This window comes from Equus asinus, chromosome 7, assembly GCF_041296235.1.
Source record: "Equus asinus isolate D_3611 breed Donkey chromosome 7, EquAss-T2T_v2, whole genome shotgun sequence".
Classification (NCBI taxonomy): Eukaryota; Metazoa; Chordata; class Mammalia; order Perissodactyla; family Equidae; genus Equus; species Equus asinus.
The window spans coordinates 15,494,176-15,520,834 of NC_091796.1; the positions used below are offsets into that span (position 1 = coordinate 15,494,176).

Sequence of the window (26,659 nt, forward strand, 5' to 3'; positions counted from 1 at the left end):
CATGACACACAGTAAGGTGTGTTTTGAGATACTTTTGACAAATGTTTTAGTATGCCTTACAAAAACACACTGGTGTTGATTGAATAATTAAACTTTAGTTTTTTATCATCCTGTACTATTGGAAGAATATGATTGGATGGATCTATGGTTTTCCTACATGTTAACTCTCAAAAGTACAAAAGTGAGTCTATATTTTAGTAAGAAGTAAATTATCTATTGTAAGCTTTTTAAAAATTTTGTGGTATAATACATGTGACAAAATCTTTTATTAGTTTTGCATTTGTTTTGCAATTAATCCTCGTTATTATTTTAAGAATACTTCTTTAGGGGCTATACTAATACTTCGCCATGCATCTATTACTATTGTTAGTGTTTGCTTTTTTTCTTACCTACCTAAAGGATGGAAGGAAAATCCTGTAGAATTTGATTCTCTTCTTAATGAAAGCAAGTACACATGGGGCTGGGGAAGCCCGGATATCTTGTCTATGTTTGCCAAAGGTAAGAGTCATTGATTATATTTCCTCAGATAGTAAATAGGTAATAAATCAATAAGATAATTTCTAATATATTACTGTATTTTATTGATTCTGAGATACATGTTTTTATATATTTAACATCTCTGAAGTAGGGATGTGTATTACAGTGGATAGAGATGTCAGTTTGATTTTTCCTTTTTAGTTGTACTTGAAATATTGGCACAGCATACGGTTGTTAGTATCTTGGATTCGATGAAATGGTATATGACTGTAACATTTAACAGCTTTATAATATTGGGCAAGTTAGGTAACTTCTCTGAACCTTAATTTCCCTTTTTGTAAAATGTGATAATAATTTATATCTCATAGGTTTGTTTTTGTGATTAAATTAGATAATTCATGTGAAACTTTTAGCAAAGTGCTTGTCACATAATCTCTCATGATGATGATGTTGATGTCTGATTCATTTTACTTTGATAAATTATTAAGAAGTTAGTGGATATTCACATATAGATTTAAACATTAAAGTTTATATTTATAATTTCTGTTTTCATATGTTCAAGATCATGCCATTTGGATTTGTTTTATTTGTTTCTGTGCATGAATCTACAAGTACAGAACATCTCTTGATTAGAAAATTCACTTATATTATTTTCTAAAATCAGTTGGATTCAATTTGAATTTTATGTCATTAAATGCTTTTTAGTGGGAGCAGAATGATTGGTCATTTCACGTAATGAAAAGGTTTTGTGACAAATTTACTTAGCCATGGGTGTAATTATAATAATTGGAATTATTGAAGATTATTATATGTCTTAAAAGCAAAATATATATTTAGAATTTTATGTATGATATTCATAAAACATTGTTATGTAGGGCAGGCCAACAAACCTCACACTGCTTGCTATTTATAGACTTCTTTTTTCGGAAAGCAGCTTAGCTTTGGGGGACTGGTAGTGGTGAGGGTGGATTAAGTTGCTATGGCTCACCAAACTTCCCTTCCTACTTCTGGCTCCAGTTGATAGGACAGGACCAATGCCTGAAATGGAGGCCATCCAACAGGGATGTTCCATTTCTTATGGTAACCAACAAACACACTCAGTCTTAAGATGTGGGAAGGAGAATGGCTGAACAGTGACGTAATGTCATTAGAGCAGAACTGATATTATCAGAGATCGTCACTACTTTGTTATATCTCTTCGTTATGACCTGTAAGGGCCTATCTAACTCAGAAATTCACTAAATTGATTAGATTATTAATAAAATCTTGCAAATGTATAAGATTAATATATTTGTTGACTCTTCGGACTGTTTGGCAATAAGCAATATTTATTCCCTTATATTGAGAAAAATGAACATACTATGAATAAAAGAAGTGAAGTATTTCAGTTTCCTTCTTGCTTTAGGAAGTTTTGTAAACTAAATGACTTCATCTGTTTTAGATCGTAACATCCTAAGGATGCACACATTTTTTGACTAGTTTAATCCTTATCAACAAACTTTGGTTTGTTATAGTTTATTTTTGTCCTATTGTATATTGGCATTGTGACTTTGGCAAGTTAATTAACTTACATGTAGTGTATCTGTAAAACTAGAATATGTTATTGTGAGAACAAAAAGCAACAGCATATGTTAAAGTACAAAGCATGGTCCGTGGCATGTAAAATAAATGTTGAATTATTCCTCTCATCTTTCTCTTCCCAGCATAATACAAAATCTTTTTGAAAAATCTGGTTACTCACAAAAATCTTTAAATGACTTACATATTTTATGACAGTTTAAAAGATTGTTAAAGTCTTTTTTCCCCAAATTTCCTTTTCAGATGTTAGTGGAGACCATGTTTTTATACATACTTATGATGCTGATGATGAGGATTTTGGTGCTCATGATGTAACAAAACTGGATACGTGGGTTTTTGATAATGTTAAGGTACGTGCTATTGAGTGGTTAATCTACAGCACATATATTTGTACCTAAGGTACTAGAAACTGATTTACTAGTAACTCCATCTTAGTTTTTTTCTACTTGCATGAACTTGAAAGTTCTGTTTTGTAGCATACCACTTTAAAAAGACTAGATTCTAAGAAATTACACGTTCTACAATAATCAATTAATAGAAGTTTTTTTTCATCGTTACACTTGTATTTCTGAAAAATAAATCAATACTCTCTTCTTGCTCCAATTTCTCCCTCTCTCGCTGCCTTTTTCCTGTTTAACTAGATTATTATTATTTTTTATTGTTTTTTTATTGAGTTAATGATAGGTTACAATCTTGTGAAATTTCAGTTGTACATTATTGTCTGTCAGTTTTGTTGTAGGTGCACCCCTTCCCCCTTTGTGCCCACTCCCCACCCCCCCCTTTCCCCTGGTAGCCAATAATCTGTTCTCTTTGTCCACATGTTTAAAATCCTCATATGAGTGGAGTCATACAGAGATTGTCTTTCTCTATCTGGCTTATTTCATTTAACATAATTCCCTCGAGGTCCATCCATGTTGTTACAAATGGGATGATTTTGTTCTTTTTTTATGACTGAGTAGTATTCCATTGTATATATGTACCACATCTTTATCCAGTCATCATTTGATGGGCACTTAGGTTGCTTCCATGTCTTGGCTATTGTAAATAATGCTGCAGTGAACATAGAGGTGCATGGGACTTTTGGAATTGCTGATTTCAGGTTCTTTGGATAGATACCCAGTAGAGGGATAGCTGGATCATATGGTAGTTCTATTTTTAATTTTTTGAGGAATCTCCATACTGTTTTCCATAGTGGCTGCACCAGTTTGCATTCCCACCAGCAGTGTATGAGGGTTCCTTTTTCTCCACAACCTCTCCAACATCTGTTACTATTTGTTTTAGTTATTTTTGTCATTCTAATGGGTATAAGGTGATATCTTAGTGTAGTTTTGATTTGCATTTCCCTGATGATCAGCGATGATGAGCATCTTTTCATGTGCCTATTGGCCATCCATACATCTTCTTTGGAGAAATGTCTGTTCATGTCTTCTGCCCATTTTTTGATCGGGTTATTTGGTTCTTTGTTGTTGAGTTGTGTGAGTTCTTTATATATTAAGGATATTAAGCCTTTGTCAGATGTATGACTTGGAAATATTTTTTCTCAGTTAGTGGGTTGTTTTTTTGTTTCAATCCTGTTTTCCTTTGCCTTGAAGAAGCACTTTAGTCTGATGAAGTTCCATTTGTTTATTCTTTCTCTTGTTATAGAAGTTTTTAAAAAATAATTTTAAAAAGATAACCTTTTTAAATTCCATGTTTCTGACAGTAAAATGAGCCCTAGATTGGAATTCAGGAAACCTGCATTTCATTCCTAGTTTGGTGAATTATTCTAGGTGAACCTTCTTGATCTTCCATTGACCACAGAACCAGTCTCTTACAGTAGTGGAACCATGTGAGATGTGTGAAAGTCTTTTGAGAAATGCTGTTTAAATATAACACATTTATAATAACATAAAATAGATAATGTTTTAAAAAAATTGTACTTTAAAGAAAAATTAGATAAGCAGAAATAAATTAGCAAATTAGTCATAATAAAATATCTGTGAGTTTCCTTTAGAAATAAAGATTTGGATTTAATAGTGACAGTTATCCTAGTTTCGCCAGCAATCCAGGAGAATTTATATTTTCAAAAATTGTGTGAAAGTCAATTGTGGGTGGATATTGGCTCTCTCCTTTCTGCCAATCCATTTTTTTCTCATCTCAAATTGCAACCTATAATTCATCTGTTGTAAGAAGCATTCATTGATTGACCCTTAATGATTCTTCTTTTTACCAGTACTGTCTTTTTTATTTTTGTGAGGAAGATTGTCCCTGAGCTAACATCTGTTGCCAACCCTCCTCTTTTTGCTTGAGGAAGATTGTGGCTGAGCTAACATCCGTGCCAATCTTCCTCTATTTTGCGTGTGGGATGCCGCCACAGCATAGCTTGATAAGCAGTGTGTAGGTCCACAGCTGGGATCCGAACCTGCAAAACCCAGGCTGCCAAAGCGCACGCATGAACTTAACCACTACACCACAAGGCCAGCCCCACCAATACTGTGTTTTGAATTGACATTGTGGACTTCTCCACAATACGGTCATTTTTGTTTGTTTGTTTGTAAAGGTGCTCCTCAGTATGTGCCTGTATTACCTTTTGTATTTTCTTGGCAGAAATTAAGTGCTCAGTACCTTCTTTCGTAAACTCTATTTCTTTTTTCAGGATCTTTTTCCTTGAAATTTTCTTTTTCATTTAACATACACTTTTGTCAACAGGGAAAATTTGCAAGTTAAATAAAATCTCTTTAAAAAAATTAACAAATTACTTTGTTAATTATCACTTCTTAATAAAATATACTTATGTTAGCACCTACTTAAAGGCCCTTGGCTTCTAATTTCATATACATAGCTAAAAATGCTCCAAAATCATGGATTTGATTCCTTGTGGATGGGCAGGTATAGCTGGTGGTTGGCCTGATGTTATGTCTTTTTTCCTTTCTTTATTTCAACATTGCTAGTATTGGTGAGATGACAGTGAACATAAAAAAAGATTTGCCCAGGGCTTCATAAAATATGGTAGAGAGATATCTATTAATCAAGTAATAACAAAAATATGAAATTATCAACAATGGTTAAGTGATATGAAGGAAAAATACAGAGACTAAGAATATGTCAGTAGAAAATTCTGATCTAGACCGAACAGTTAAGGGAAGGCCTTCCTGAGGATTTTGAGTTGATCTCTGAAGTGTAAGAACCAAAGAAATGGATGGGTCTGGATTGCACGTGGAGAAGAGTATTTCAGACCAACAACATTAGGTAAATCTTGGCCTCTATCTTGGGAACACTGCCTGGGAGTAAGGTCTGAGATAAGGCTAGAGAGGGAGTCAGGCGTCTCACCTGGACATTGTGTCCTGGCCAGAGACTCATGCTTGATTCAAGCCAAACAGTTTACAAATCCCTGCACCTTTTTACTCACTTTTTTTTTTTTTTAATTGTGGTAAAATACACTAACAGAAAATTTGCCATGGTGGCCGATTTTAAGTGTACATGTTCAGTAGTGTTAGCTATATTCTCGTTGTAGTGCAGCTAATCTCCAGAACTTTTTCATCTTGCAAATATGAAACTCTGTACTCATTAAACAACAGCTTCCCATTTTCCCCCTCCTCTAGCCCCCGACAACCATCATTCTGCTTTCTGTTTCTTTGTATTTGATTACTCTAGATACCTCATAAAAATGGAATCGTACAGTATTTGTCTTTTTGTGACTGGCTTATTTCACTTAGCATGATATCCTTAAGGTTCATCTATGTTGAATCTCTTTGCTTTTTAAAACTCAGTTCGTATATCATCTCTTTTATTAGGTCTTCCAGACTTTCCTTTGCTTTACCCCACTTTCAGTTCGGCTTAGATCACCCTCTTCTCTATGCCTTAATACCTCTTAGTACTTTATTGTGCGTTACCATAATTGTTGCTACATTGGCATATCCCCCTTCAGTCCTATGTGCCTCTTGTTGGCAGAGATACTTTTTCTCATTGTTAACTCTAAATTCCTATCAAGGAATTGTCTGGCACATAGTACATTTATTAATTTAGATTAGGTTCAGCTTTGTGTAATAGGAAAAGAAAATAGCTTAATAATGTACTTCTATCTCAGTAAAGATAGTAGGCAGCCCAGGATTAATGAAGCCCAGGATTAATGCAGCCCAGCACTACTGCAGCCCAGGATTGCTATAGTGGTTCCACAGTGTCATTAAGACCCAGGCTCCTAAATTTCTCCTCTCTCCTCAGAGCGTGAGTTTTATCTTCAAAGTTGTCTCTTGATCCAGGAGATGCTAGAGTTCCAGCCATTATTTCAATGTTTTAGGACAATAGTACAAGGAATCAAAAAGAACCTTTTCTCCTACTAAATTATATTTACTTCAAAGAGCCTTAAGTCTACGTAGCCTTTTGACTGAAATGTTTGACTTGAATCTCATTGGCCACAACCGCAAAGGCACATCTAGCTGTGAGAGAGGATGGGAAATATGTTGGTTTTGAGCATTGAGATTCCCATAAAATCAGAGGTTTTTACTCAGAGAGAAAGGGAGAGTGCATGTTGGGGTAGTCATCTAGCAGCTTCCTATGATGCCTAGTAAATATTTGTTGAGTACAGAAATGAATGAGTGCCTTTGAACACAGCGGGGCTGAGAAAAAGTGGGGGCTGATGGGTATAAGTATACTGAGTATTGGGAGCAAAGAAGCTAGGAGTATATTTCACCTCTTGTGTCCAAAAGACCGACTTTGTAAAAGGCAATAGAAATCTAACGGGTTGAGCTCTGTAAGATTAATATTTCATAACTTTCCAATCTTGTGTCCATATATGAATGAATAGCACTTTTTACATAGCTGAATATTTTTTACCAGTCATGGAACAAATTATAAATTTGACTCAAATTCGGTTGCTAAGTTTTTTTGTTTTTTGTTAGCTTTCAGTTGTATCTTTAGAATTTAACTCCTTTCTTTTGAAGAACTTGCCATTTCCATCTAGATTTAAAATTTCTTGGGTCTAAGTAGAATGTATATGAAAGTTAGGAGGCAATTTTTTGCTTTTCAGGAAGATGGTAGCAGGTTACATATTATGTTTTTATTCTTAAATAGCTAGTTTGTTTAATGGCACCATTTGTAATATTCGTAATAGTGAAGAATAATTTGAAAAAATACTTAAGACTTTTCTGGGAAAGTTAAACATCTCTTGTTATTAAAGTTAACGTCTTTTATAGTTAGAGACATTTATGTGAATAGTAATTATATATCTTGGCATAGCCTGTTGACTTATTTAAAATAACTTAAAAGTACTCTCTGCAGGTACTTACTTATGTGTTCATGTGTATAGAAGTCCAGGGTGAATCCTTTGTCTTAGAAGGGCTTTATGAATCCAGTTTATTGTTATAAAATTGATATAATAATTTTTGAACCATATTTCATTAAGCGGACATTTTTGTATCACACGATGTGAAGAACAGATGCTAGTCCCTTGGCAAAGGTAATAGTGAGGAGGCTGTTCCTAATGCTCTAAGTGAGAGGTTATGCTTGGACTAGGGTGGGAACAGACAGGACAACAAGAAGTAGTCCAGCTCTGAAAACATTTAAAAACGATAGAGCATTTCTAAACTGTTGCCACTAGTACTTTATTTTTGACTCTTAAAATATTTCTTCAATCTGCTGCATTTTATTCAGTGTTGTGAGATCTTTGTGAAATCAAGATCCCCTTTCTGTTACCTTTTTTTGGGCTAATTATAACATAGAAAATAGCTCACTCATTCATTATTTGAACAGAGATGTATAATGTGACAACAAGTACTTTGTGTTGGGAGGTCCTGAGGACAAATTTAAACCAAATAAGATAATTTAATTTTATAGTTATGTATAAATTTAATTAGATGTTTTCATCAGAAGTATTTTTTAAATAAAATAAATAAACTAAATTTTTTTAACTGATTTGTTACATACAGGAATTCTTTCGTGCTGCCAGAAACAACCAATCTTTGTTTTCTAAACTAAACGAAGAGAAAATAGTTTTTTTCTTACATTTATTAGGAATAGATACAAATGGACATGCTCACCGACCATCATCGAGGTAATTTTAAAGCTTTGTTTAATTTCAAGTTTTTGAGGGAAACAGCTGTTCTGTTTGAACTTTAAAGTATTATGTTTTCTTTTTAATTAGCACAACAGAATTTATATTTTAAACAACTCTAAAGTAGAGTCAGTTCTCAATGATATGAGATGTAGTATGATATATTGGCTAAAATCACATGTGCTGTGGCCAGACTACACATTAACATAAGTAAAATAGATCTTGTACATATATTCCATATTCTTAATTTATCAAGGCAGAGAAAAAAAAACTATATACTATATATTTTGGTAAATCTTGAAATAAAAAGCATTTTGTGGTGTTAATATTTATATCACAAAAAGTTGTAATTAGCTATTCCTTATGTGTTCCATTTAATCAGTATCGTGTCTAGCAAATAATTGTATAAAGTTTTGTATGCTGTATTTCAGTAGCATTCCTTATGTAGAACAGCAAATATTTTTCTCACTTTTGCAGACCATGAGAAAGAGGAAGAATCCACGTTATGCTTTTATTCTTTATTTCAAATTTGTTTTAGCTTAGTCTAACTGTAACTGTAGAGTCTGTTGGTCCCCTGCCAGTAATCAATACCTCAGCTCCCCTTCTTTAACTTGATGCTCTGTTGTAAGTGATGGAATTCCTACCAAACCAACTTTGTCCAACTGTTTGGGGAGCTTAAATATAATTTGTTCAAAACATTATATTATATTATCACAGACATTCTAGGGGATGAAAATATTCTATACTTGAAACAGTGATACTTACCTATTAATGTGGCAAGAACAATATAGCTTGCGTTATGAGAGATATGAAATTGAAAGTCATCCTTATTGCTTTTGAGAATTAAAAAGTATTCATTAAAATGTATTTGCTAATCAGTACTCTCCTTTTAAATCATTTATGAAAACTATTTCAGATATTTTTGCTTTTTTAAAAGAAAAAAACTATTTTTAACAATCTAAAGAGTTCTGACTTTAAAATATTAAAGATGAAATCTAGAAGTATTTCAGGAGTTATTGACTTTGAATGTAATGAGTTCATGTTGAATAAATTTGATTTTTCAAAATTAATATTACTTAATTTGCTCTTCTGTTTCTTTTTAAACAGGGAATATAAGGACAATATTAAAATAGTCGATGCAGGAATAAAAGAAATTGTGTCTATGTTTAAACATTTTTATGGAAATGATGGGAAAACAGCATTTGTCTTTACGGCTGACCATGGAATGACAGACTGGGGTTAGTCTGTCTTTAAACATTATGTACTTTATGATTAAAGTAGTGTAAATGTAGCTTGCAGGTATCTTACCATATTGAAGAGGATTAGATGTCTTAGTATATGCAAAGTGTCTAAGTATAATTGTATACTTAAATGTTAGTGTAAAAAAGACTAATCTTATATAAAAATCTTTCTTCTAACTATAAAAGGAATTTATTTTCATTTAAAATGAGAAATCTGAGAACAGTCTGGAGAAGAAAACAGCACATACCTCTTATTGATCTACCCAGAGTTAACTGCATGTGTTGGTAAAGGGGGTGAGGGTAAGGTGGGATTAGTGGGGGACCAGGACTCCTGAAAATCCACACTAGAGGAGCCCGTCCTCCCTGTGAGATTCCTGAGGCAAACACAGTGGGTGCACACCCAACAAAATAAGGCAGGGTGAGGTGTGCGTCCCCAAATTCCAATACAGAATTCCAGAATTGTAGCCCTGTAAAGGGCTTTTGGCTACTCCAGCCAGAGTAGTCTGGAAGAAAAGCATCTGGAGACATTGCCATCCTCTCCAGAACAGACCTGGCCTCGACTGCTTGCCCCAGACTTGGGTGGTTACTCCCCGAAAGAGCTTTCCCTGTTCTTTCGCCTCCTGCGCTCCTCTGGTGCCGTCTCCTCTAAGTCTTATTGTTCTTCTTTTTCTTTCAACCAGAGTCACCCAACGGAAGTTCTGCTTTTTGTTTTTGCCTGTTTGTTGTTGATGCTCCGACTTGCAGTGGGAATATTTTAAAACTAATTGTCATAGAGAGTCGCAAGCCTTTGGGAGTGGTGGTGGCTGGAGTTAGCTATATATGGATTAACTCTTTAAAACTGCATATTTAAAAGACTAAATATTTAGGTGTAAGTTAGTTCTTATACACTTGTCTTATTACTCTTGGTGTCTTATTTGTAGGTGTCCATGGGGCTGGTCATCCTTCAGAGACTTTAACTCCTTTTGTCACTTGGGGAGCTGGAATCAAGTATCCCCAAAACGTATCAACTCAGCAATTTGAAGATGCGTTTTTGAAAGGTATGAACATTTATCTTCATTGTTTTTATAAATATGACATTTTTCAATAAAACCAAAATTTAATTTATAAAGAAACAGTTTTCAAGTTATAGTTTTCACTTTGATATTTGTGTCATTACTATTTCTGTGAATTACTTTTGTATGATTCCTATTATTTGGTTTATAATATTCAGCTTGAAGTATACAGTCTTAGTTATTTGCCTTATGAAAGTTCAAGGATAAATTATACTGTTGCTTTTTTTCACAAGTCTTATTATCACTGGGATTTAGATTAAACCCTTGAGTCAGATCTTACTTGCAAAGGCTATCAATCAGATAAATCACACATTTGTCACAGTTGTTGTGTCACAACTGGACAGATTTTGCCCCGTCTCTAATACTTTTGAAGGCTCTCTGTGGTGCCCGAGCCTCTCTTGTTTCTCAATCCGTGAAGAGAAGGACTTCCTTTTTCCTGGACCTCTGCTTATTTTGTAAGGTAAGGTTTTTTTCAGAGTTCCAAAGGTTTTGCTAACTGGGCAAAACAAATTCCTCTCAGATGCCTTACTCTGGATTAACTGCGTCAGACTCACCCAAAGCATGTGTTAAACCTACAGATGAAAGAAATGCCGATTTCCAGATGTTGTCACTCGAGGTTTTGATTCCATGAGTCTGGATGAGGCCTAAATATATTTTTTTTAAACCTTCTCCAGGGGTTTGGACTCACAGCTGTGTTTAGGTATTTCTATCATAAAAGATTCTTTTTGGTTTGTATAATAAAATTTTCTTAGACTCTTTCTTTTTTGGATTTATTTTTTTATAGAGATATAATTCTCATATCATAAAATTCATATTTTAAAAGTGTACTTTTTTTTAGTAGATTCACAAGATTGTACAATCACCTCTACTATCTAATTACAAAATATTTCATCCCTCACCCCCCCCCCCCCCAAAAAAAAAACCCTCATCCATTAGTGGTCACTCATTATTTCCTCTCCCCATCGTCTGGCAACCATTAATTCACTTTCTGTCTGTGTGGATTTGCCTGTTCTGGACATCTCATATAAATGGAATCCTTCACTGTGTGGTCTTTGTGTCTAGCTTCATCCACTTGGCATAACATTTTCAAGGTTCATCTACGTTGTAGCATGTGTCAGTAGTTTATTTTTTATAGCTGAATAATATTCCATTGTATTTATATACCGTATTTTATTCAGTAATCTTGTGGACATTTGCATTGTTTCCACATTTTGGCTATTATGATAATGCTGCTGTGAATATATGTGTAAAAGTTTTTGTGTGGACATGTGTTTTCATTTCTCTGGTGGACACCTAGGAGAGGAGTAAATGGGTCATATGTAAGTCTAGGTTTAGTTTTTTGCAGACCACCAAACTGTTTTCCAAAGCAACTGCACCACTTTATATTCCTGTGCCCTGTGGTAAATGGATTAGATTGGGTCTAAATAGAAGTTAGATTAAATACTATGTTTGTGCTTAAGAGAGAGAACTTTATTTTGGCATTTGTTTTCTCAGTGAATTAATGCTTTAGAATCATATGACTTTAAGAATCATTACAGAAATAATGTATTTTTTCTCATAGGAATATTGAATAGAGAAAGGGAGTGTGTATTTTTTCCTCAAGTGATAAGTGTGAATTTTTAGTAACTGACTAGTAGGAGCAGGAACATATTTTTAAACTTTATTAGCTTATTAAAGGAAATTTCATCATAAAAATATCTTAGAACATTTTTGGTAATATATCTTAAAATCGTTAGATCAAGTCGTGGTCTCTCATAATCATTTGTTTTGATTACTATTTATTGAAATTTCTGAATTTATGTGTAGAAAAATATAGGAATGAGGTTATCTTTGAAGGCAGTTTTAATAGCAACTGACTATACTATTTGAACATTTGGAATTACTGACAATAGGAAAACCACAACCACAGCTACAATTTTAAGTATTTTGCGAGCAACTGCGTTACAGAAAAAAGAAGAGCTGAGATGGACTAACTGACTGTCGGTTGCGTGGTTCCTCTCTACAGGATTGTGCTCACGCTGACGCTTGTTATCACTGTGCCTTTTACTCCCATCTTTCCATCTTGGAAAGACGGAAACAATTATCTCCAATTGAGCATTTTGAAAGTTTGATAAATCGTTGCAGAAAACACCAAATATTTACTTTTCAGTTATTCTTTTAAAATTTTAGTTTTAAAAATATACAGCTCTGCCTTTTTAAGTACTCTTTTTGTTCATATCGGGCTTAAAATAGACTTTTCCAATACTTTTGTTTTCCATTAAGCATTGACCACTGATAGTAATGAAATGATTTATTCTTTTAAAAATCTTAACATCAGCTCTTGTGTTTAACTGTATCTTTCAGAATGGAAATTGGAGAACTGGAAGAGGCAAGATATCAATCAGGTATTCATTTCAATTTAATCGCATTGAAATTTAATTTTAACTCCTATAAGAAGTTTACACAAAAAAAATCTGAAGAAAGATATTAATAGTAATGATGATAAAGGAGTTTTCAAAGCATTTCTGTTACTAAGGGAAATCTTTTTAGTGCAAATATTTCAACCCAACTAATCTCTCCTTTGGCAAAATAAAAAAAAATGCCTCAAGTAAAACTAAAAGGAGGGGCCTGCCTGGTGGCATAGTGGTTAAGTTCATGCCCTTTAAGTTCCTTCAGTGGCCCTGGGCTTCCTGGGTTTGGATCCAGGGCGTGGACCTACACACTGCTTTTTGGACCATGCTGTGGAGGCATCCCATGTACAAAATAGAGGAGGATTGGTACAGATGTTAGCTCAGGGCAAATGTTCCTCCAACAAAAAGAGGGAGATTGACAACAGATGTTAGCTCAGAGCCAATCTTCCTCACCAAAAAAACCCCACAAAAAACTTAAAAGGAGAAGCCTCCCTCAAAATAACACTGGCTAATTAAAGAATTATTATGTAAATTGAAATATGCATACCTGTTAAATTTCTATGTTTTCTTGTCATGGTTCCTTTGCTTAGTTGCTTTAAGCACAGATGTAATAAAACCCTGTTACGGGTTTCTTTCCTGTAGTATGTCAGTTACTGTTTGTTTTTATTAACATGTATTTTATCTTTAATTCTACCCAGGATCTTTACAAATGCAATGGGAAAAAGGTGATGAGTATACTCAGCTAGAAACCTTAGATTACAGGAAAATGCATGGCTAACCTAATCAAGTTAGACTGGTAACATTATCTGTAAATGTGAAGTGCAGAATTTTCTTTGTTGAAGATATGCTATGTAAACAGCCATTTTCACTGTTTGTGGAAGGCGTGGCATGACTGGTATGTGGCCTCCAAAGCGGCAGGAATATTTTTAGCTTCTCCAGGTCACCCACAAGCTGACATTTCTTACTGTGGTAGATAAACCAAGGTCTCGAATCCCATTTTCAGGCCTGTGATTGCAGAAGCCTGTTCTTTCTCAGCATATTAAGAATGTTCTCTTCTCTCAGGATGGATGCATATTACCCAAATAAAAGAAAATGTATAAAATCAGAATAGCAACTTATTAATTTGCAATAAAAATCACTGTCAAGGGGATAGGAATAATTTGAAGGCCGTAAAACAAGAACATGTTTTACTTCTAGCCACACCAGATTATAATCAAAAACTGGATATGGATTCAGCTATTGCTCTCTGAATATTCCTACTTCAGATCAACATTAGATGAGAATTTCTTTATTCATTTCTCCCACCAGCATTGTTATATGACGGCAGTGTGTTTAAACATTGTGCAAACGTTAACCTTAACTTTAAAACTTTAAAACATCAACATTAAACACTGTGTAAGGGATATGATGGTGAGTAAAAGCAGACATAATCCTTGCCCTGGGCAACTTATAGTTTAGGGATGAGAACAGATAATAATCAAATCATTATGCAAATAAATGTAACATTATAGCTGTGAAAAGTACTACAGAAGAGGCATGTGACCCTGTGAGAGCATAGAGTGGATGTATCTGGTAGTTTGTGTGGTCAGCAAAGGCTTCCTGAGAAACTGAGGATTGAGCTGAGATTGAAGAATCGCTAGGAGTTACCAGGCCCAGGCAGTAGGAGGAGGCCTTTCCAGGCAGACGGAGCAACATGTGCACAGAGCTCTAGTAAGAGGGTACTCAGGATGTCAAAGGATCTTGAAGGAAACTGGTGTTCGGAGCAACAGAGACTGTAGTGTGATATGAGGCAGAAGAAGGTAGGCACTAGACCACACAGGGCCTAATGGGCCTTATGGACTTAATCCTAAAGCTCAGGGAAGCCCTTGAAGCATTTAAAGGCTGGAGGGTGACATGATCCGATTTAATGTGGAAGGATTGCTGTGGCTGCAGCTGGAGAACAGATTTCAGGAGGCCCAGTGGATTCTGGGGGATAGAGACAAGGCGATTAGGAGGCTGTTGGAGTTTTCCAGTTTTTTTGTACTTAGATGGAAAAAGTAAGAAGGACTGAGAGCCCAGGACCAAACTCCAGCTTTAAATGGGGGACTAGAGAAGGTATCTGGAAAGAGCCACAGTGAGATTGAAGACTCTCAGTGGAGTGTGATGTTACAGAGGCCGGGAAGCGAGAGGTCTACACAGTGCTTTTGAGAGGTCAACTAATTATAATAACCACAACAGCAGTGGTGGCCACTATTTATTGCAGGAATAGTACATGCCAGGTACTTTATAAATTTAATCTCATTTAATCATGCCATAACTCTATAAGGAAGAAACTTTTATTTTTTAACAGGTAAGGAAACGGAGGCATTGGAGAGGTTAAATAACCTGCTCAAGGTCTCAGAGTTTGCAAGCCAAGGGCATTCTGACATCCAGGCAGTTTACTGCCTGAAAAATTGTGAGGACTAATATAAAAGCCGTCAATTAGATTTAGAAAAATGGAGGTTATTAGCTCTCTTAGGAAAGGTGGCATGTGGGATGATAAAGGGTTAAAGCAAGTGAGAATAGGGGAGGAGTGATGGGGAGATGAGGAAATGGAGACAGAAAGCATGAACAGCTCTTCTGGGAAACTGTCCAAGATGGTCTTTGGGATCTTTTGTCTAAAGATCCTCTTGTTTGTTTTATATCTTTTCTGGACTTCACTAGTTGGCCGAACCTCCTTCTGATACGTACTTTTTTTCTTCAGTTAATATATACATTTCTCCAGTTAAAATCTGATGTTGCTATTTGTTATCTGTCTAGTTAAGGCATACTTTTTGAAATACTGAGAAACTGTTAATAAAGTGGTGAAGTTCTTGGTTACTAGGGTAAGTAAGTTTTTGTTTTAGTATGTTTTACATTTGGGGCTCTTAATGATTTCTTTTCAAATTTACTTTTTCATAAGTTCATGTACCTCTAGTAAAGGACATTTTTAGAGATCACTGTCTAGTTTGTATTAAATAAACGTTTGAAGGTAATGGATTATCACAAATATCACGGTTATATTCCAAAATACAGTCACATTAAATTACTTAAGGTTGATGTCTATAGACTTCTTAGAATTGAACTTTTCCTGTTTGTAGGCTGATATCGCTCCATTGATGGCTTCTCTTATTGGAGTTCCCTTTCCCCTTAATTCAGTGGTAAGGAATAAAATTTTCTTATCAACTCTCAGAATAAAAGAAAATTACTGTACAGTAAAATTTACTTTTTATGTGTTTCTGGATAATCTTCGACTATATTTAAAACTGTATTTTCCTTTATATTTCTTTTTAAATATGTAATACCTCATAATTGTGTATGTGCTATAGTCTACAACATGGAACACAAGCCTAATAGCTTTTCTTTAAAATTTTGTGTTTTCTAAAATGTATACAGATTTATATCTTTGTATTTTAGTTATGTGATGAAAATATATAAATAATTTTTGATTGCAAGAAGCAGAAATGAATCCATTTAAAGGAAATTTATAAGCAGGAATTGGTGATTCACTGAATCAAAGGGGTGTTCAAAAACCAGGCTTGGAAATGAACAGGAACCAAGAGAGCTCCAGAGACTTGAAGAAAGAACCAAACCGTGGTCCCCTGGCAGGGCTGGTCTGCTCAGGGCCCCGACACTAGGGGAGAGCAACACTGCACCTGTTGTACTGCTGTGCCTTGGCTCTCCAGAGTCATATTCCACTGCTAACCATCTGAGTGGTGTAGCCTGGGCTATTTGTCTGCCCTTCAGTAAGGAAAGGCAGGGCCGCATTTGAGACCCACTACGCTATATCCACGGGGGAGATTTCTCAACATAGAATGGTAATGCTGTTAAGAATGGGAACGGGATGCTGAAAATCCGAAAAACAAACAAACAAGTCTATTCCATCCAGCCATTCTTATTAGGTCTTCAAATAAAACTTTAAAAGAATAATGTCATCTATCTCAGAACTCCAAGTAGTATGACCGCTATAGTCGTAAGGGTGTGTGTATGTGTGTAATGGAAACAAAAGTTTCACAAGACAATCCTTACTCTTATTATGCACAGTATACTCTCATATTTCTTATTATGTCTTTTTTTCTTTGAAGTATGCTGGCTGTGGCCCACCATAGTGAGTTTTTGTGTGTGTGTGAGGACTTAGTTCCTTACTGCCTAGCACATAGTAATCTTTCAATAGACATTAGGTTTTTTTGAACTTAATTCATCTCTTTTGCTTTATTTTATTATGTCTACTTTGTGAGAAAAATTATAGAACATTTTTCAGTTACAGTTTTAAGACAGATTTTTTAATTATTCTACTAATTTATTTGTCCATATGTCTTATCTTTATTGCTTCCTTTTAAAGTCTATTTTGTCTTCTAAGAATAGCCTGAGCTTTGTTAATACTAATATTAAACCACTGTTGGTTTTTCACAGGGGATCCTTCCTTTGGATTATCTTAACAACACTGATCTCTTCAAAGCGGAGAGCATATTTACAAATGCCATACAGATCCTTGAACAGTTCAAGGTAAAACAAGACTCACGCACAAAATTGGACACTACTACAATTTTAAAATGGAATATATTAAGTAAAAATATTTGATTTTGTGTTTTAAGAAATGGTTTCCTATAATTTATTATCTTTAAACTTTGTGTATTTGACTATTGTCATAAGTTTCACATTTCTGAATGTGAATTCAAGTTCCATGAATCACTTTGAGGAGTGTCTCTAATTGTAAGACCACCACACATGCTTATAAAGACTACAAACCAAGTCTTTATCGGTTGGAATTTGCCTCATAGAAGTAATATTAGAAATTACAATATTTCTTGTCATTCCATGTACATTATTACAAGCATGAGGAACTTAAAGATGTGACCATTTAACTGAAACTTTCTTTTATTCTTAATACTGTTACTGCAGCTTGGCTTATTTTGTTTTCTAAGGGTTAAAGAAGTACAGTTTAATTACAGTACAGTATGTTATTTTGCAGGCTTGATATGCTTAATTCTCAGCTTATTGTGATAGTGTGATAATGTTGAATTTTTCTTTAAATAGTTGTGAAAAATATAGTAAAACGAAATTCCGTTTATTTTCAAAGTACTTAACCATCCCTGAAGAACTACTTTCATAGATGTTTATATTTCAAAATGAAATGAGTTAATTTCTTTCTCTTTTATAATATAGTATTTTCATACTTGGTTCCCAGGTGAAAATGACTCAGAAAAAAGAAGTTACTTTATCATTTTTGTTTACACCGTTTAAGTAAGTCTCATATTTTTTATTAACTTGTAGGAAAAACTTTTTCAGTGAGTTTGAATGGTGACGGGATAGATGAGTTTCTTAGAAACTTTATCTTTTTTGCGTACATTAGTGCAAATTCCAAAATGAAAGCTGCTGTTGTTTTTGTAAGTAATGGGCCAGATGCTTGAACGGGTGGTAGAGGAGATATAGGGGTGCAGGGAAATATCGGAAACATTAAGGAGATAAATTCACCTGGCCTTGACTGGGAAGGTGTGGGGGCTGTTGGCTTGGATGGTTGGGAAGAATGCTGGTACCAATATGGCTTATAGAAAGAAAGAAGAGCTAGTTTGAGAGGCAGGGATGAATGTTCCTGAGTTCAGCTTCCACTTGAAGATATCACTTAATTAGTTAGAAATAGGAACTTGGATCTCAAGATAGAGAGGAGAGTTGGTTATGAAGATTGTGGAACCATCAGCATAAGGGTGGTCGCGGCTGTAGGGAGGGTGTAGAAAGTGACAAGAAATGGCCAGTGATCCAATTCTGGGAAACACTGACAACTACTGGGTGGGCAAAGAGGAGAGCAGACTTTGGTGGGCAGCAGATTTTGCTGTCCCAGATCCCAGAAAGGTGTGTTTTCCTTGAATCAGGTACGGGAGGTCTGAGTCACCAACCTGGCTCTGCACCGCTGACTCGGGCAGCTTGACTCAACCTCCTTGAGGTTCATTTTCGATTAGCGAGGATTCACATTTAACTGAGAAGGATTTTGCTCTTGACCAAAACAAACAGAAATTGTGTGAAATATGAGTGTTAGGGATATGATTGACTTCACTGGAATTATTTTTGACAACTTATATAGCACTAGTGTGGTATTCATAAACTAGAAAGGCTTAAATATGGTGTGATTGTATGTCTGACTTTCTGTGTATGTGTATGTATAGGAGCAAAAAAAGCAAAATTAGGATTTTTCAAGTTATGATCATATGAAATTAATTACCCTAAATATTATATACATCAAAAGTAAAATTACCTTTGAGGACTGTCCCCACTTATAACTTTATTATCACATATGCTTATAAAGACTATAAGCAAAGTCTTTATTGATTGGAATTTGCCCCATATTATATTATTTACATATCATGTGTGTCTGTTTATTTATAATGTTGTGGTACAGTCAGACCATAAGAAAATAAACAAATAAATGAACAACAAATATATTATCATTTCCTGGCGTGAAGAAAAGACACAAGACATTCAAAGTGAGAATAACTGAGGGTTGCTTTAGACCAGCCACTGTAGAAAGACTGATCAAGGAAGTGCTTTTCTACAAGGAGTTCAAGTGCACACTACCCACCTGCTTCGACTTGGCCTGCTGGCTGACCACGAACTTCCCTTGCTCTGATGCTCAACATCTGCCTGCAGAGCCACTGCTAGCTCTGTGTCATCTGGGGGCCCAGCAGGATGCTTGATTCCCACCGACTAGCTCACCCACCCTGGAGCGAAGCTTACCAGCCTGGCCTGTAGACTAATCTGGCTGAAAATCACCATTTGCCAAAAGCCTGCAATGTGGCCAGAAAAGCCAAAGATAAAATGAAGAATTGACACTTGAGGAAATTGATAATTTAAGGGACAGAAAAGAACTTAAAAATATTAAAATCCTCACAAATATTTGAGAAACTATTGTATCCATAAAACAAAAAGCAGCACAAACTTTACAAAATGAGAAAGGTACAGGATGCATTTTTTTTTATTGAGTTAATGATAGGTTACAATCTTGTGAAATTTCAGTTGTACATTATTGTCTGTCAGTCGTATTGTAGGTGCACCACTTCACGCTTTGTACCCACCCCCCCAACCCACCTTTCCCTTGGTAGCCACTAATCTGTTCTCTTTGTCCACATGTTTAAATTCCTCATATGAGTGGAGTCATACAGAGATTGTCCTTCTCTATCTGGCTTATTTCACTTAACATAATTCCCTCAAGGTCCATCCATGTTGCTGCAAATGGGACGATTTTGTTCTTTTTTATGGCTGAGTAGTATTCCATTGTTTATATATATATACCACATCTTGGTTATCCAGTCATCTGTTGATGGGCACTTAGGTTGCTTCCATGTCTTGGCTATTGTAAATAATGCTGCAATGAACATTGGGGTGCATGGAACTTTTGGAATTGCTGACTTCAAGCTCTTTGGATAGATACCCAGTAGAGGGATAGCTGGATCATATGGTAGTTCTATTTTTAATTTTTTGAGGAATCTCCATACTATTTTCCATAGTGGCTGTACCAGTTTGCATTCCCACCAGCAGTGTATGAGGGTTCCTTTTTCTCCACAGCCTCTCCAACATTTGCTACTGTTTGTTTTAGTTATTTTTGCCATTCTAACGGGTGTAAGGTGATATCTTAGTGTAGTTTTGATTTGCATTTCTCTGATGCACAGTGATGATGAACATCTTTTCATGTGCCTATTAGCCATCCATATATCTTCTTTGGAGAAATGTCTGTTCATGTCTCCTGCCCATTTTTTGATCAGGTTGTTTGATTTTTTGTTGTTGAGTTGTGTGAGTTCCTTATATATTATGGAGATTAACCCTTTGTCAGATGTATGACTTGGAAATATTTTTTCTCAGTTAGTGGGTTGTTTCTTTGTTTCAATCCTATTTTCCCTTGCCTTGAAGAAGCTCTTTAGTCTGATGAAGTCCCATTTGTTTATTCTTTCTATTGTTTCTCTTGTCTGAGAAGACATGGTGTCCAAAAAGATCCTTTTAATACTGATGTCAAATAGTGTACTGCCTACATTTTCTTCTTGAAGCCTTATGGTTTCAGGTCTCAGCTTTAGGTCTTTGATCCATTTTGACTTTATTTTTGTGAATGGTGAAAAAGAATGGTCAATTTTCATTCTTTTACATGTGGCTTTCCAGTTTTCCCAGCACCATTTGTTGAAAAGACTTTCTTTTCTCCATTGTATGCCCTCAACTCCTTTGTCGAAGATTAGCTGTCCATAGATGTGTGGTTTTATTTCTGGGCTTTCAATTCCGTTCCATTGATCTGTGCACCTGTTTTTGTACCAGTACCATGCTGTTTTGATTACTGTAGCTTTGTAGTATGTTTTGAAGTCAGGGATTGTGATGCTTCCAGCTTCGTTCTTTTTTCTCAGGATTGCTTTAGCAATTTGGGGTCTTTTGTTGCCCCATAGGAATTTTAGGATTCTTTGTCCTATTTAGGATGCATTTTTTGACAAAGGAAAATGCAACTAAAAACTTAGAAGTGATAAATTGTAGAAGAATGGTCCAGGGCCAGCCCCGTGGCCTAGTGGTTAAGTTCTCGCACTCTGCCTCGGTGGCCCAGGGTTTTGCAGCTTCATATCCTGGGTGCGGACATGGCACCGCTCATGAGGCCATGTTGAGGCAGTGTCCCACATGCCACAACTAGAAGGGCCCACAACTAATAATATACAACTATGTACTGGGGGGATTTGGGGAGAAAAAGCAGAAAAAAAAAAGATTGGCAACAGTTAGCAGCTCAGGTGCCCATCTTTTAAAAAAAATGAATGGTCCAAATGGGAGGCAAATCCTCCAGATTAGAATAGGAAGTGAATGTGTAGACCTCAAGTGAAATGAAATGAATTTTAAGTAATGTATGGATTGAGTAAGAAGCTGGAGGAAACACGATAACATATGTGGGAGGCGTACGTTTCTTCATCCCCCAAAACAATGACAATTGGAAACTTCAAGGAAAAGAAAACATTTCAAACTGTACAAGAAAGTGTGCTTCAAATATGAAGCAAACTAAGATGTGACATGATTTTGAACAGTTGCTGGGAGTATGAGAAAGGGAATTCATTTGAACATTGGCACATGGATAAAGGTTTCAATGAAATAGATGAGAAAATCTAATTATAGCATACAACTTTGCTACTCAGTGAACAGGATTTAAATAATCATAATAATGTAAACATTGGTTTTCAGCTTTTCGAGTCAAGCCTCAGACAAAGCAGGAAAGACATAATTATGATTATAGAATAGAATGCAAATGTTACCAACCTTGACAGTGTACAAGGTTATAGGTTGGAAGGCAGGCAGGGAAAAAAATGTAAATGGATTAATAGTGGTGCTGTTGTCCTCATAAAGTCAAATATGGAGATTCTGGCTACAGTCGAGAATGTAAGACAGAGGTTTAGGTATTAGATTGTTAAAGTGACTAACCAGCAAACAGAGGACGTAAAAATAGTCATATAACCATCTTGAGGTAGGAGGAGACAGCAGGAACAGCCAGAGTCAGCCAGGAGTCAACAGAAAGTGTCTCAGGTCATCAAGTCAAGAAATAGTAATAAAAGCACGTGATTAAGAAAACTGGAGGTAACTATCAGGTAACTAAAAAGAGACACATGGAAAAGCTTTTGTCTCTACATTGAGGAGCTGAGAGATGAGAAGGGGTAGGGCAGGGATTTATTGGTTGTCATTGTGTCCTCTAGTGATTAAGGATTGATTCTGTCACCACTGTGGCTGGGGATCATTTTCAGTCAGGGAACCACACCATCCGTCTGTTGGTTGTTCATACTGTGGCGGCTGCGTGTTGCTGTGATGCTAAAAGCTGTGCCTCCGGTATTTCAAACACCAGCAGGGTCACCCACGCTGACAGGTTTCGGTGGAGCTTCCAGACTAGACAGAGTAGGAAGAAGGAGGTGGCCACCCACCTCCAAAAATATTGGCCATGAAAACCCTGTGAATAGCAGCAGAGCATTGTCTGATATAGTTCCAGAGTGTGAGAGGATGGTGCAAAAAGACCGGGTAGAGTCCCTCTCACCTATACACAGGGTTGCCAGGAGTCGGACTCCACTCAATGGTGTTAACAACACTGTGCCTTTCTGTACTGTTTTCGATTTTTAAAAATTATATGCATATATTGCTTTGACAAAACATTAAAAAAGAAACAAAAAATAGGTATTTTAAGCATTGGCATGAATCATAAATTCATAAAAATCATGGAAACGAATAAAAAAAATTTATTCTTCTATATATATTTTAGAATCATCATCTTGAGTTATATGAGAAATTCTTTGGTTATTACACTGTATTTAGGAAGTAATTTTTAGAGGATTGACATTTTTACAATACTGAACATTAGTATCCAATATTTATTTATTTATATCTTCTGTTGTGTTCTGTAGTAAAATTTTATAGATTTTCCCACAATATCTATTGCTCATTATTTTACTCTTGGATATTTTATTTCTATAATAAGTATTGTTCCTATTATATATGTTCAGTACACCAGGAAAAACAGTTATCACCATTTATCGTGTAAGTACAATGGACTCTTTATTTTTCTCTAATCCAATGAATCTTTTGTATTTCTACACCATGTGTTTTCTTCCGATCACCTTTATATGCACATCTAATGTCAGCACTGTCCACTTAGAAACTATATCAAGTAAACATTGGCACATAAACATCATAAAAGGTAAAGAATACTGTCATCACTTATCCTTTCTGCAAAACAGCTCAGGTTCTTGTTCAAACAACTGTGTGATGAAGCCCTTCCCTCTTGAATAAGTACCGTATTTCCTTTTTATTCTTAGAAATATATTGTTCGTTCATCAATTCTTAATTTGAGAAAATTTATCTAGGATATTTATATCTAAAAATTCATAGTCTTGAGATTTTACTTACATGATCAATTTCACCAGCATCACTAGATTTTAGTTTAATAATATCTCTTTACCATTCTTCCATTGTCTTATTTAGTCTTCTATAGCATGAACAATTGATGAATAATGTGATAATTTCTAGGGTGATGAAATAGCGAATATTTCAAGATATAGGAAAAATAAGATGCTAAGATCCTGGAACATATCTTAGATTTGTGAAAGTGTCCAGTGGATCCATATGGTAATTAATTACATATCATATTTTATCCTATTCTTTAAAAAATAAGTAAATTTTATCTTTGCTATTTTAAAGACCTCTAAGAAAGAAAAAAAGTCATGAAATATCTGTTCTAACAAATAGAACTGCTTGAAAAAGAAACAGTAAGCTAAAGTTGGGTCCTGTGGACCCTGATGCTATGCCAAGGGATGACCAGCAGGTGGAGCTATATGATTAGGCGAAGCATAAAAGTTTGCCTATATGTCAAAGTACCTTAAAAAGGAGGAAAGCCATTTTATATTTGAAAAGTGTGTGCTTTAGAAGCCAAAGTAAGACAAGAAAAACTTTAAAAGAAAAAAATGCCATGAAATGGGAAAAAAGCAAGAAAGATCTCTTAAAAGATATTTTAGAAAAAAATGAAAATGGGAAGGAGATATTATTCCTTGCCAATGGAAGCAAAAACATTCATCTTTTATTAATAGTCACTATATAAATTCAGGGAACTTAAATAAATTTTAACAAAATATTTTAATCTATTTTCTACTAAAATTCAAGATACTTTGCTTCTTTTTAATATATTTGTTTCTTTTAGGCTGATACAGATTAAAGTTCCTCCCTTGGATCAAATTTAAACACTGATTTTAATGTGAATCCTTCCACCACTTCACCCATTTGATTTACCAATTATTTACTAGAAATATAATTTTCTGCCTAGAAACTGGCATTCTTCTTTAAAAATTTTAACTTTTATACATCACATACATACATAGGAAAATATTCATTGACTCAGTTATGTCATGAAAGATGATATAAGATTTTACATCACCGATCAGTCTAAAGGGATGCAAATTATCTAGAAATAAAATAATTTTTATCCTGCTTTCTCTGACTTTATCTTCTTGATTTGTTTTTTCCCTTAATCTAAATAGATGTTCTAAAAAGGAGTGGTCTGGATATCACTATGTATCTCTAAGATATCATGTGTAAAGGGAAATATTTCTGTAATAAAAATCTGAGTAAAGAAGATATACTTGTTCAAAGGGCAGTATTTTAAGGAGATTTTGTACTCCAAACACTAGTTCACCCTAAATAATTGATGATAAAATTCTTGATAATCCTAAAACATGTTTTACTTTCTCTATAGTGTTCAAATAACTAAGGAACAAAGATGGAATGATAGCAATCACAGCAAAGAAAAGTGCACAATTAATACTCATTTCTCTTTTCCCTTTTACTAAAGCATAACATATTGATAATAGATTCTTTTAAAACGATGTTTTCAGTATAAAAGATTTAGTCAATAAAGGAAATTTTTTCATACAAAGTACCACTATGTAGAAATGTTGTCTTGCCATCATCATCAAATTTTGCTTCTGCCAAATTCTCTCTCTTCTCCCTCTTTGGGATTCCAGTTACATGTGTGTGTGTGAGAGAGAGAGAGAGACCTGATCACAGTGACTTGTATGGTTTTTTTAATTGTCTTTTCTGTATTTTCCATTCTTTCTGCTCTTCAAGGTGTAGGTGGGATATTTTCTACTGACCTATCTTCTAATAAAACAAATCTCTCTTCTGTTTTGTCCAGTTTGCTGCTATTGAATTCTTAATTTCAGTTATTACCTTTTTTCAATTCTAGCATTTCCATTTTAGTTCATTTAAAAAATAGATTCCAGGGGCTGGCCCTGTGGTGTGTTGGTTCAGTTCATGCGCTCCACTTCAGTGGCCCGGGGTTTGCAGATTTGGATCCTGGGCGCAGACCTAGCACCGCTCATCAAGCCACACTGTGGCAGCATCCCACATAAAACAGAGGAAGATTGACACAGATGTTAGCTCAGCGACAGTCTTCCTCAAGCAAAAAAGAGGAAGATTGGCAACAGATGTTAGCTCAGGGCCAATTTTCCTCTCACACACACAAAAAAGATTTCAAGACTCAGCCACATGGCTGAGTGGTTGAAGTTCTGCGCGCTCCACTTTGGCAGCCTGGGTTCGCAGGTTTGGATCCCAGGTGCAGACCTACTCCACTCACCAGCCACGCTGTGGAGGTGTCCCACATACAAAAAAATAGAGGAGGATTGGCACAGGTGTTAGCTCAGGGTGCATCTTCCTCAGAAAAGAAAAAAAAGATTCCAGTTTTTTTTTTTTTTTGAGGAAGATTCGCCCTGAGCTAACATCTGTTGCCAATCCTCCTCTTTTTGCTGAGGAAGACTGGCCCTGAGCTATCATCCGTGCCCATCTTCCTCTACTTTATATGTGGGATTCCTGCCACAGCATGGCTTGCCAGGTGGTGTCATGTCCACACCTGGGGTCTGAAGCAGCAAACCCCGGGCCACCAAAGTGGAACGTGCACACTTAACCGCTGCGCCACCGGGCTGGCCCCAGATTCCAGTTCTTTGGTGCAATTTTCTGTCTTATTCTCTATTACTGAATATATTAACCACAATTATTATTATTTTTTTTTCTGAGGAAGATTAGCCCTGAGCTAACATCTGTGCCAGTCTTCCTTTGCTTTACATGTGGGTTGCCACCACAGCATGGATGACAAGTGGTGTATGTCTGTGCCCGGAATCTGAACCTTTGAACCTGGGCTACTAAAGCAGAATGTGCCAAACTTGACCACTATGCCATGGGGCTGGCCCTCCTTAACCACAATTATTTTAAAGTGTGCACCTAACAACACTACCAATATCCATATTATTTGTGAGTTTGTTTCTGTTGTCTTTTCAGTTGATCCTGTTGTTTAGTCTGGTAGTTTGTAAATGAATGCTTGTCACTGTGTACGGAAAGTTTTAGAAGCTCTGGATTATCTCATTC

At 35.5% G+C, this 26,659-nt stretch overlaps 1 protein-coding gene across 15 annotated transcripts in view; it reads left to right on the plus strand.

Moving 5' to 3' along the window:
- PIGN (phosphatidylinositol glycan anchor biosynthesis class N) overlaps positions 1–26,659 on the plus strand; it is a 186,163-nt gene that overhangs the window by 24,424 nt on the left and 135,080 nt on the right. For all 15 annotated transcript variants that reach the window (XR_011504382.1, XR_011504380.1, XR_011504381.1 and 12 more), the window contains 9 exons: positions 400–498; positions 2,299–2,405; positions 7,959–8,083; positions 9,191–9,321; positions 10,245–10,361; positions 12,720–12,760; positions 15,865–15,924; positions 17,177–17,269; positions 17,952–18,007. Coding sequence is in view for 12 of the 15 variants with exons in the window: in XM_070512917.1 (XP_070369018.1) it covers positions 400–498; positions 2,299–2,405; positions 7,959–8,083; positions 9,191–9,321; positions 10,245–10,361; positions 12,720–12,760; positions 15,865–15,924; positions 17,177–17,269; positions 17,952–18,007 (829 nt within the window). In the remaining 3 variants the exon portion in view is untranslated. The remainder of the gene's footprint in view (positions 1–399; positions 499–2,298; positions 2,406–7,958; positions 8,084–9,190; positions 9,322–10,244; positions 10,362–12,719; positions 12,761–15,864; positions 15,925–17,176; positions 17,270–17,951; positions 18,008–26,659) is intronic.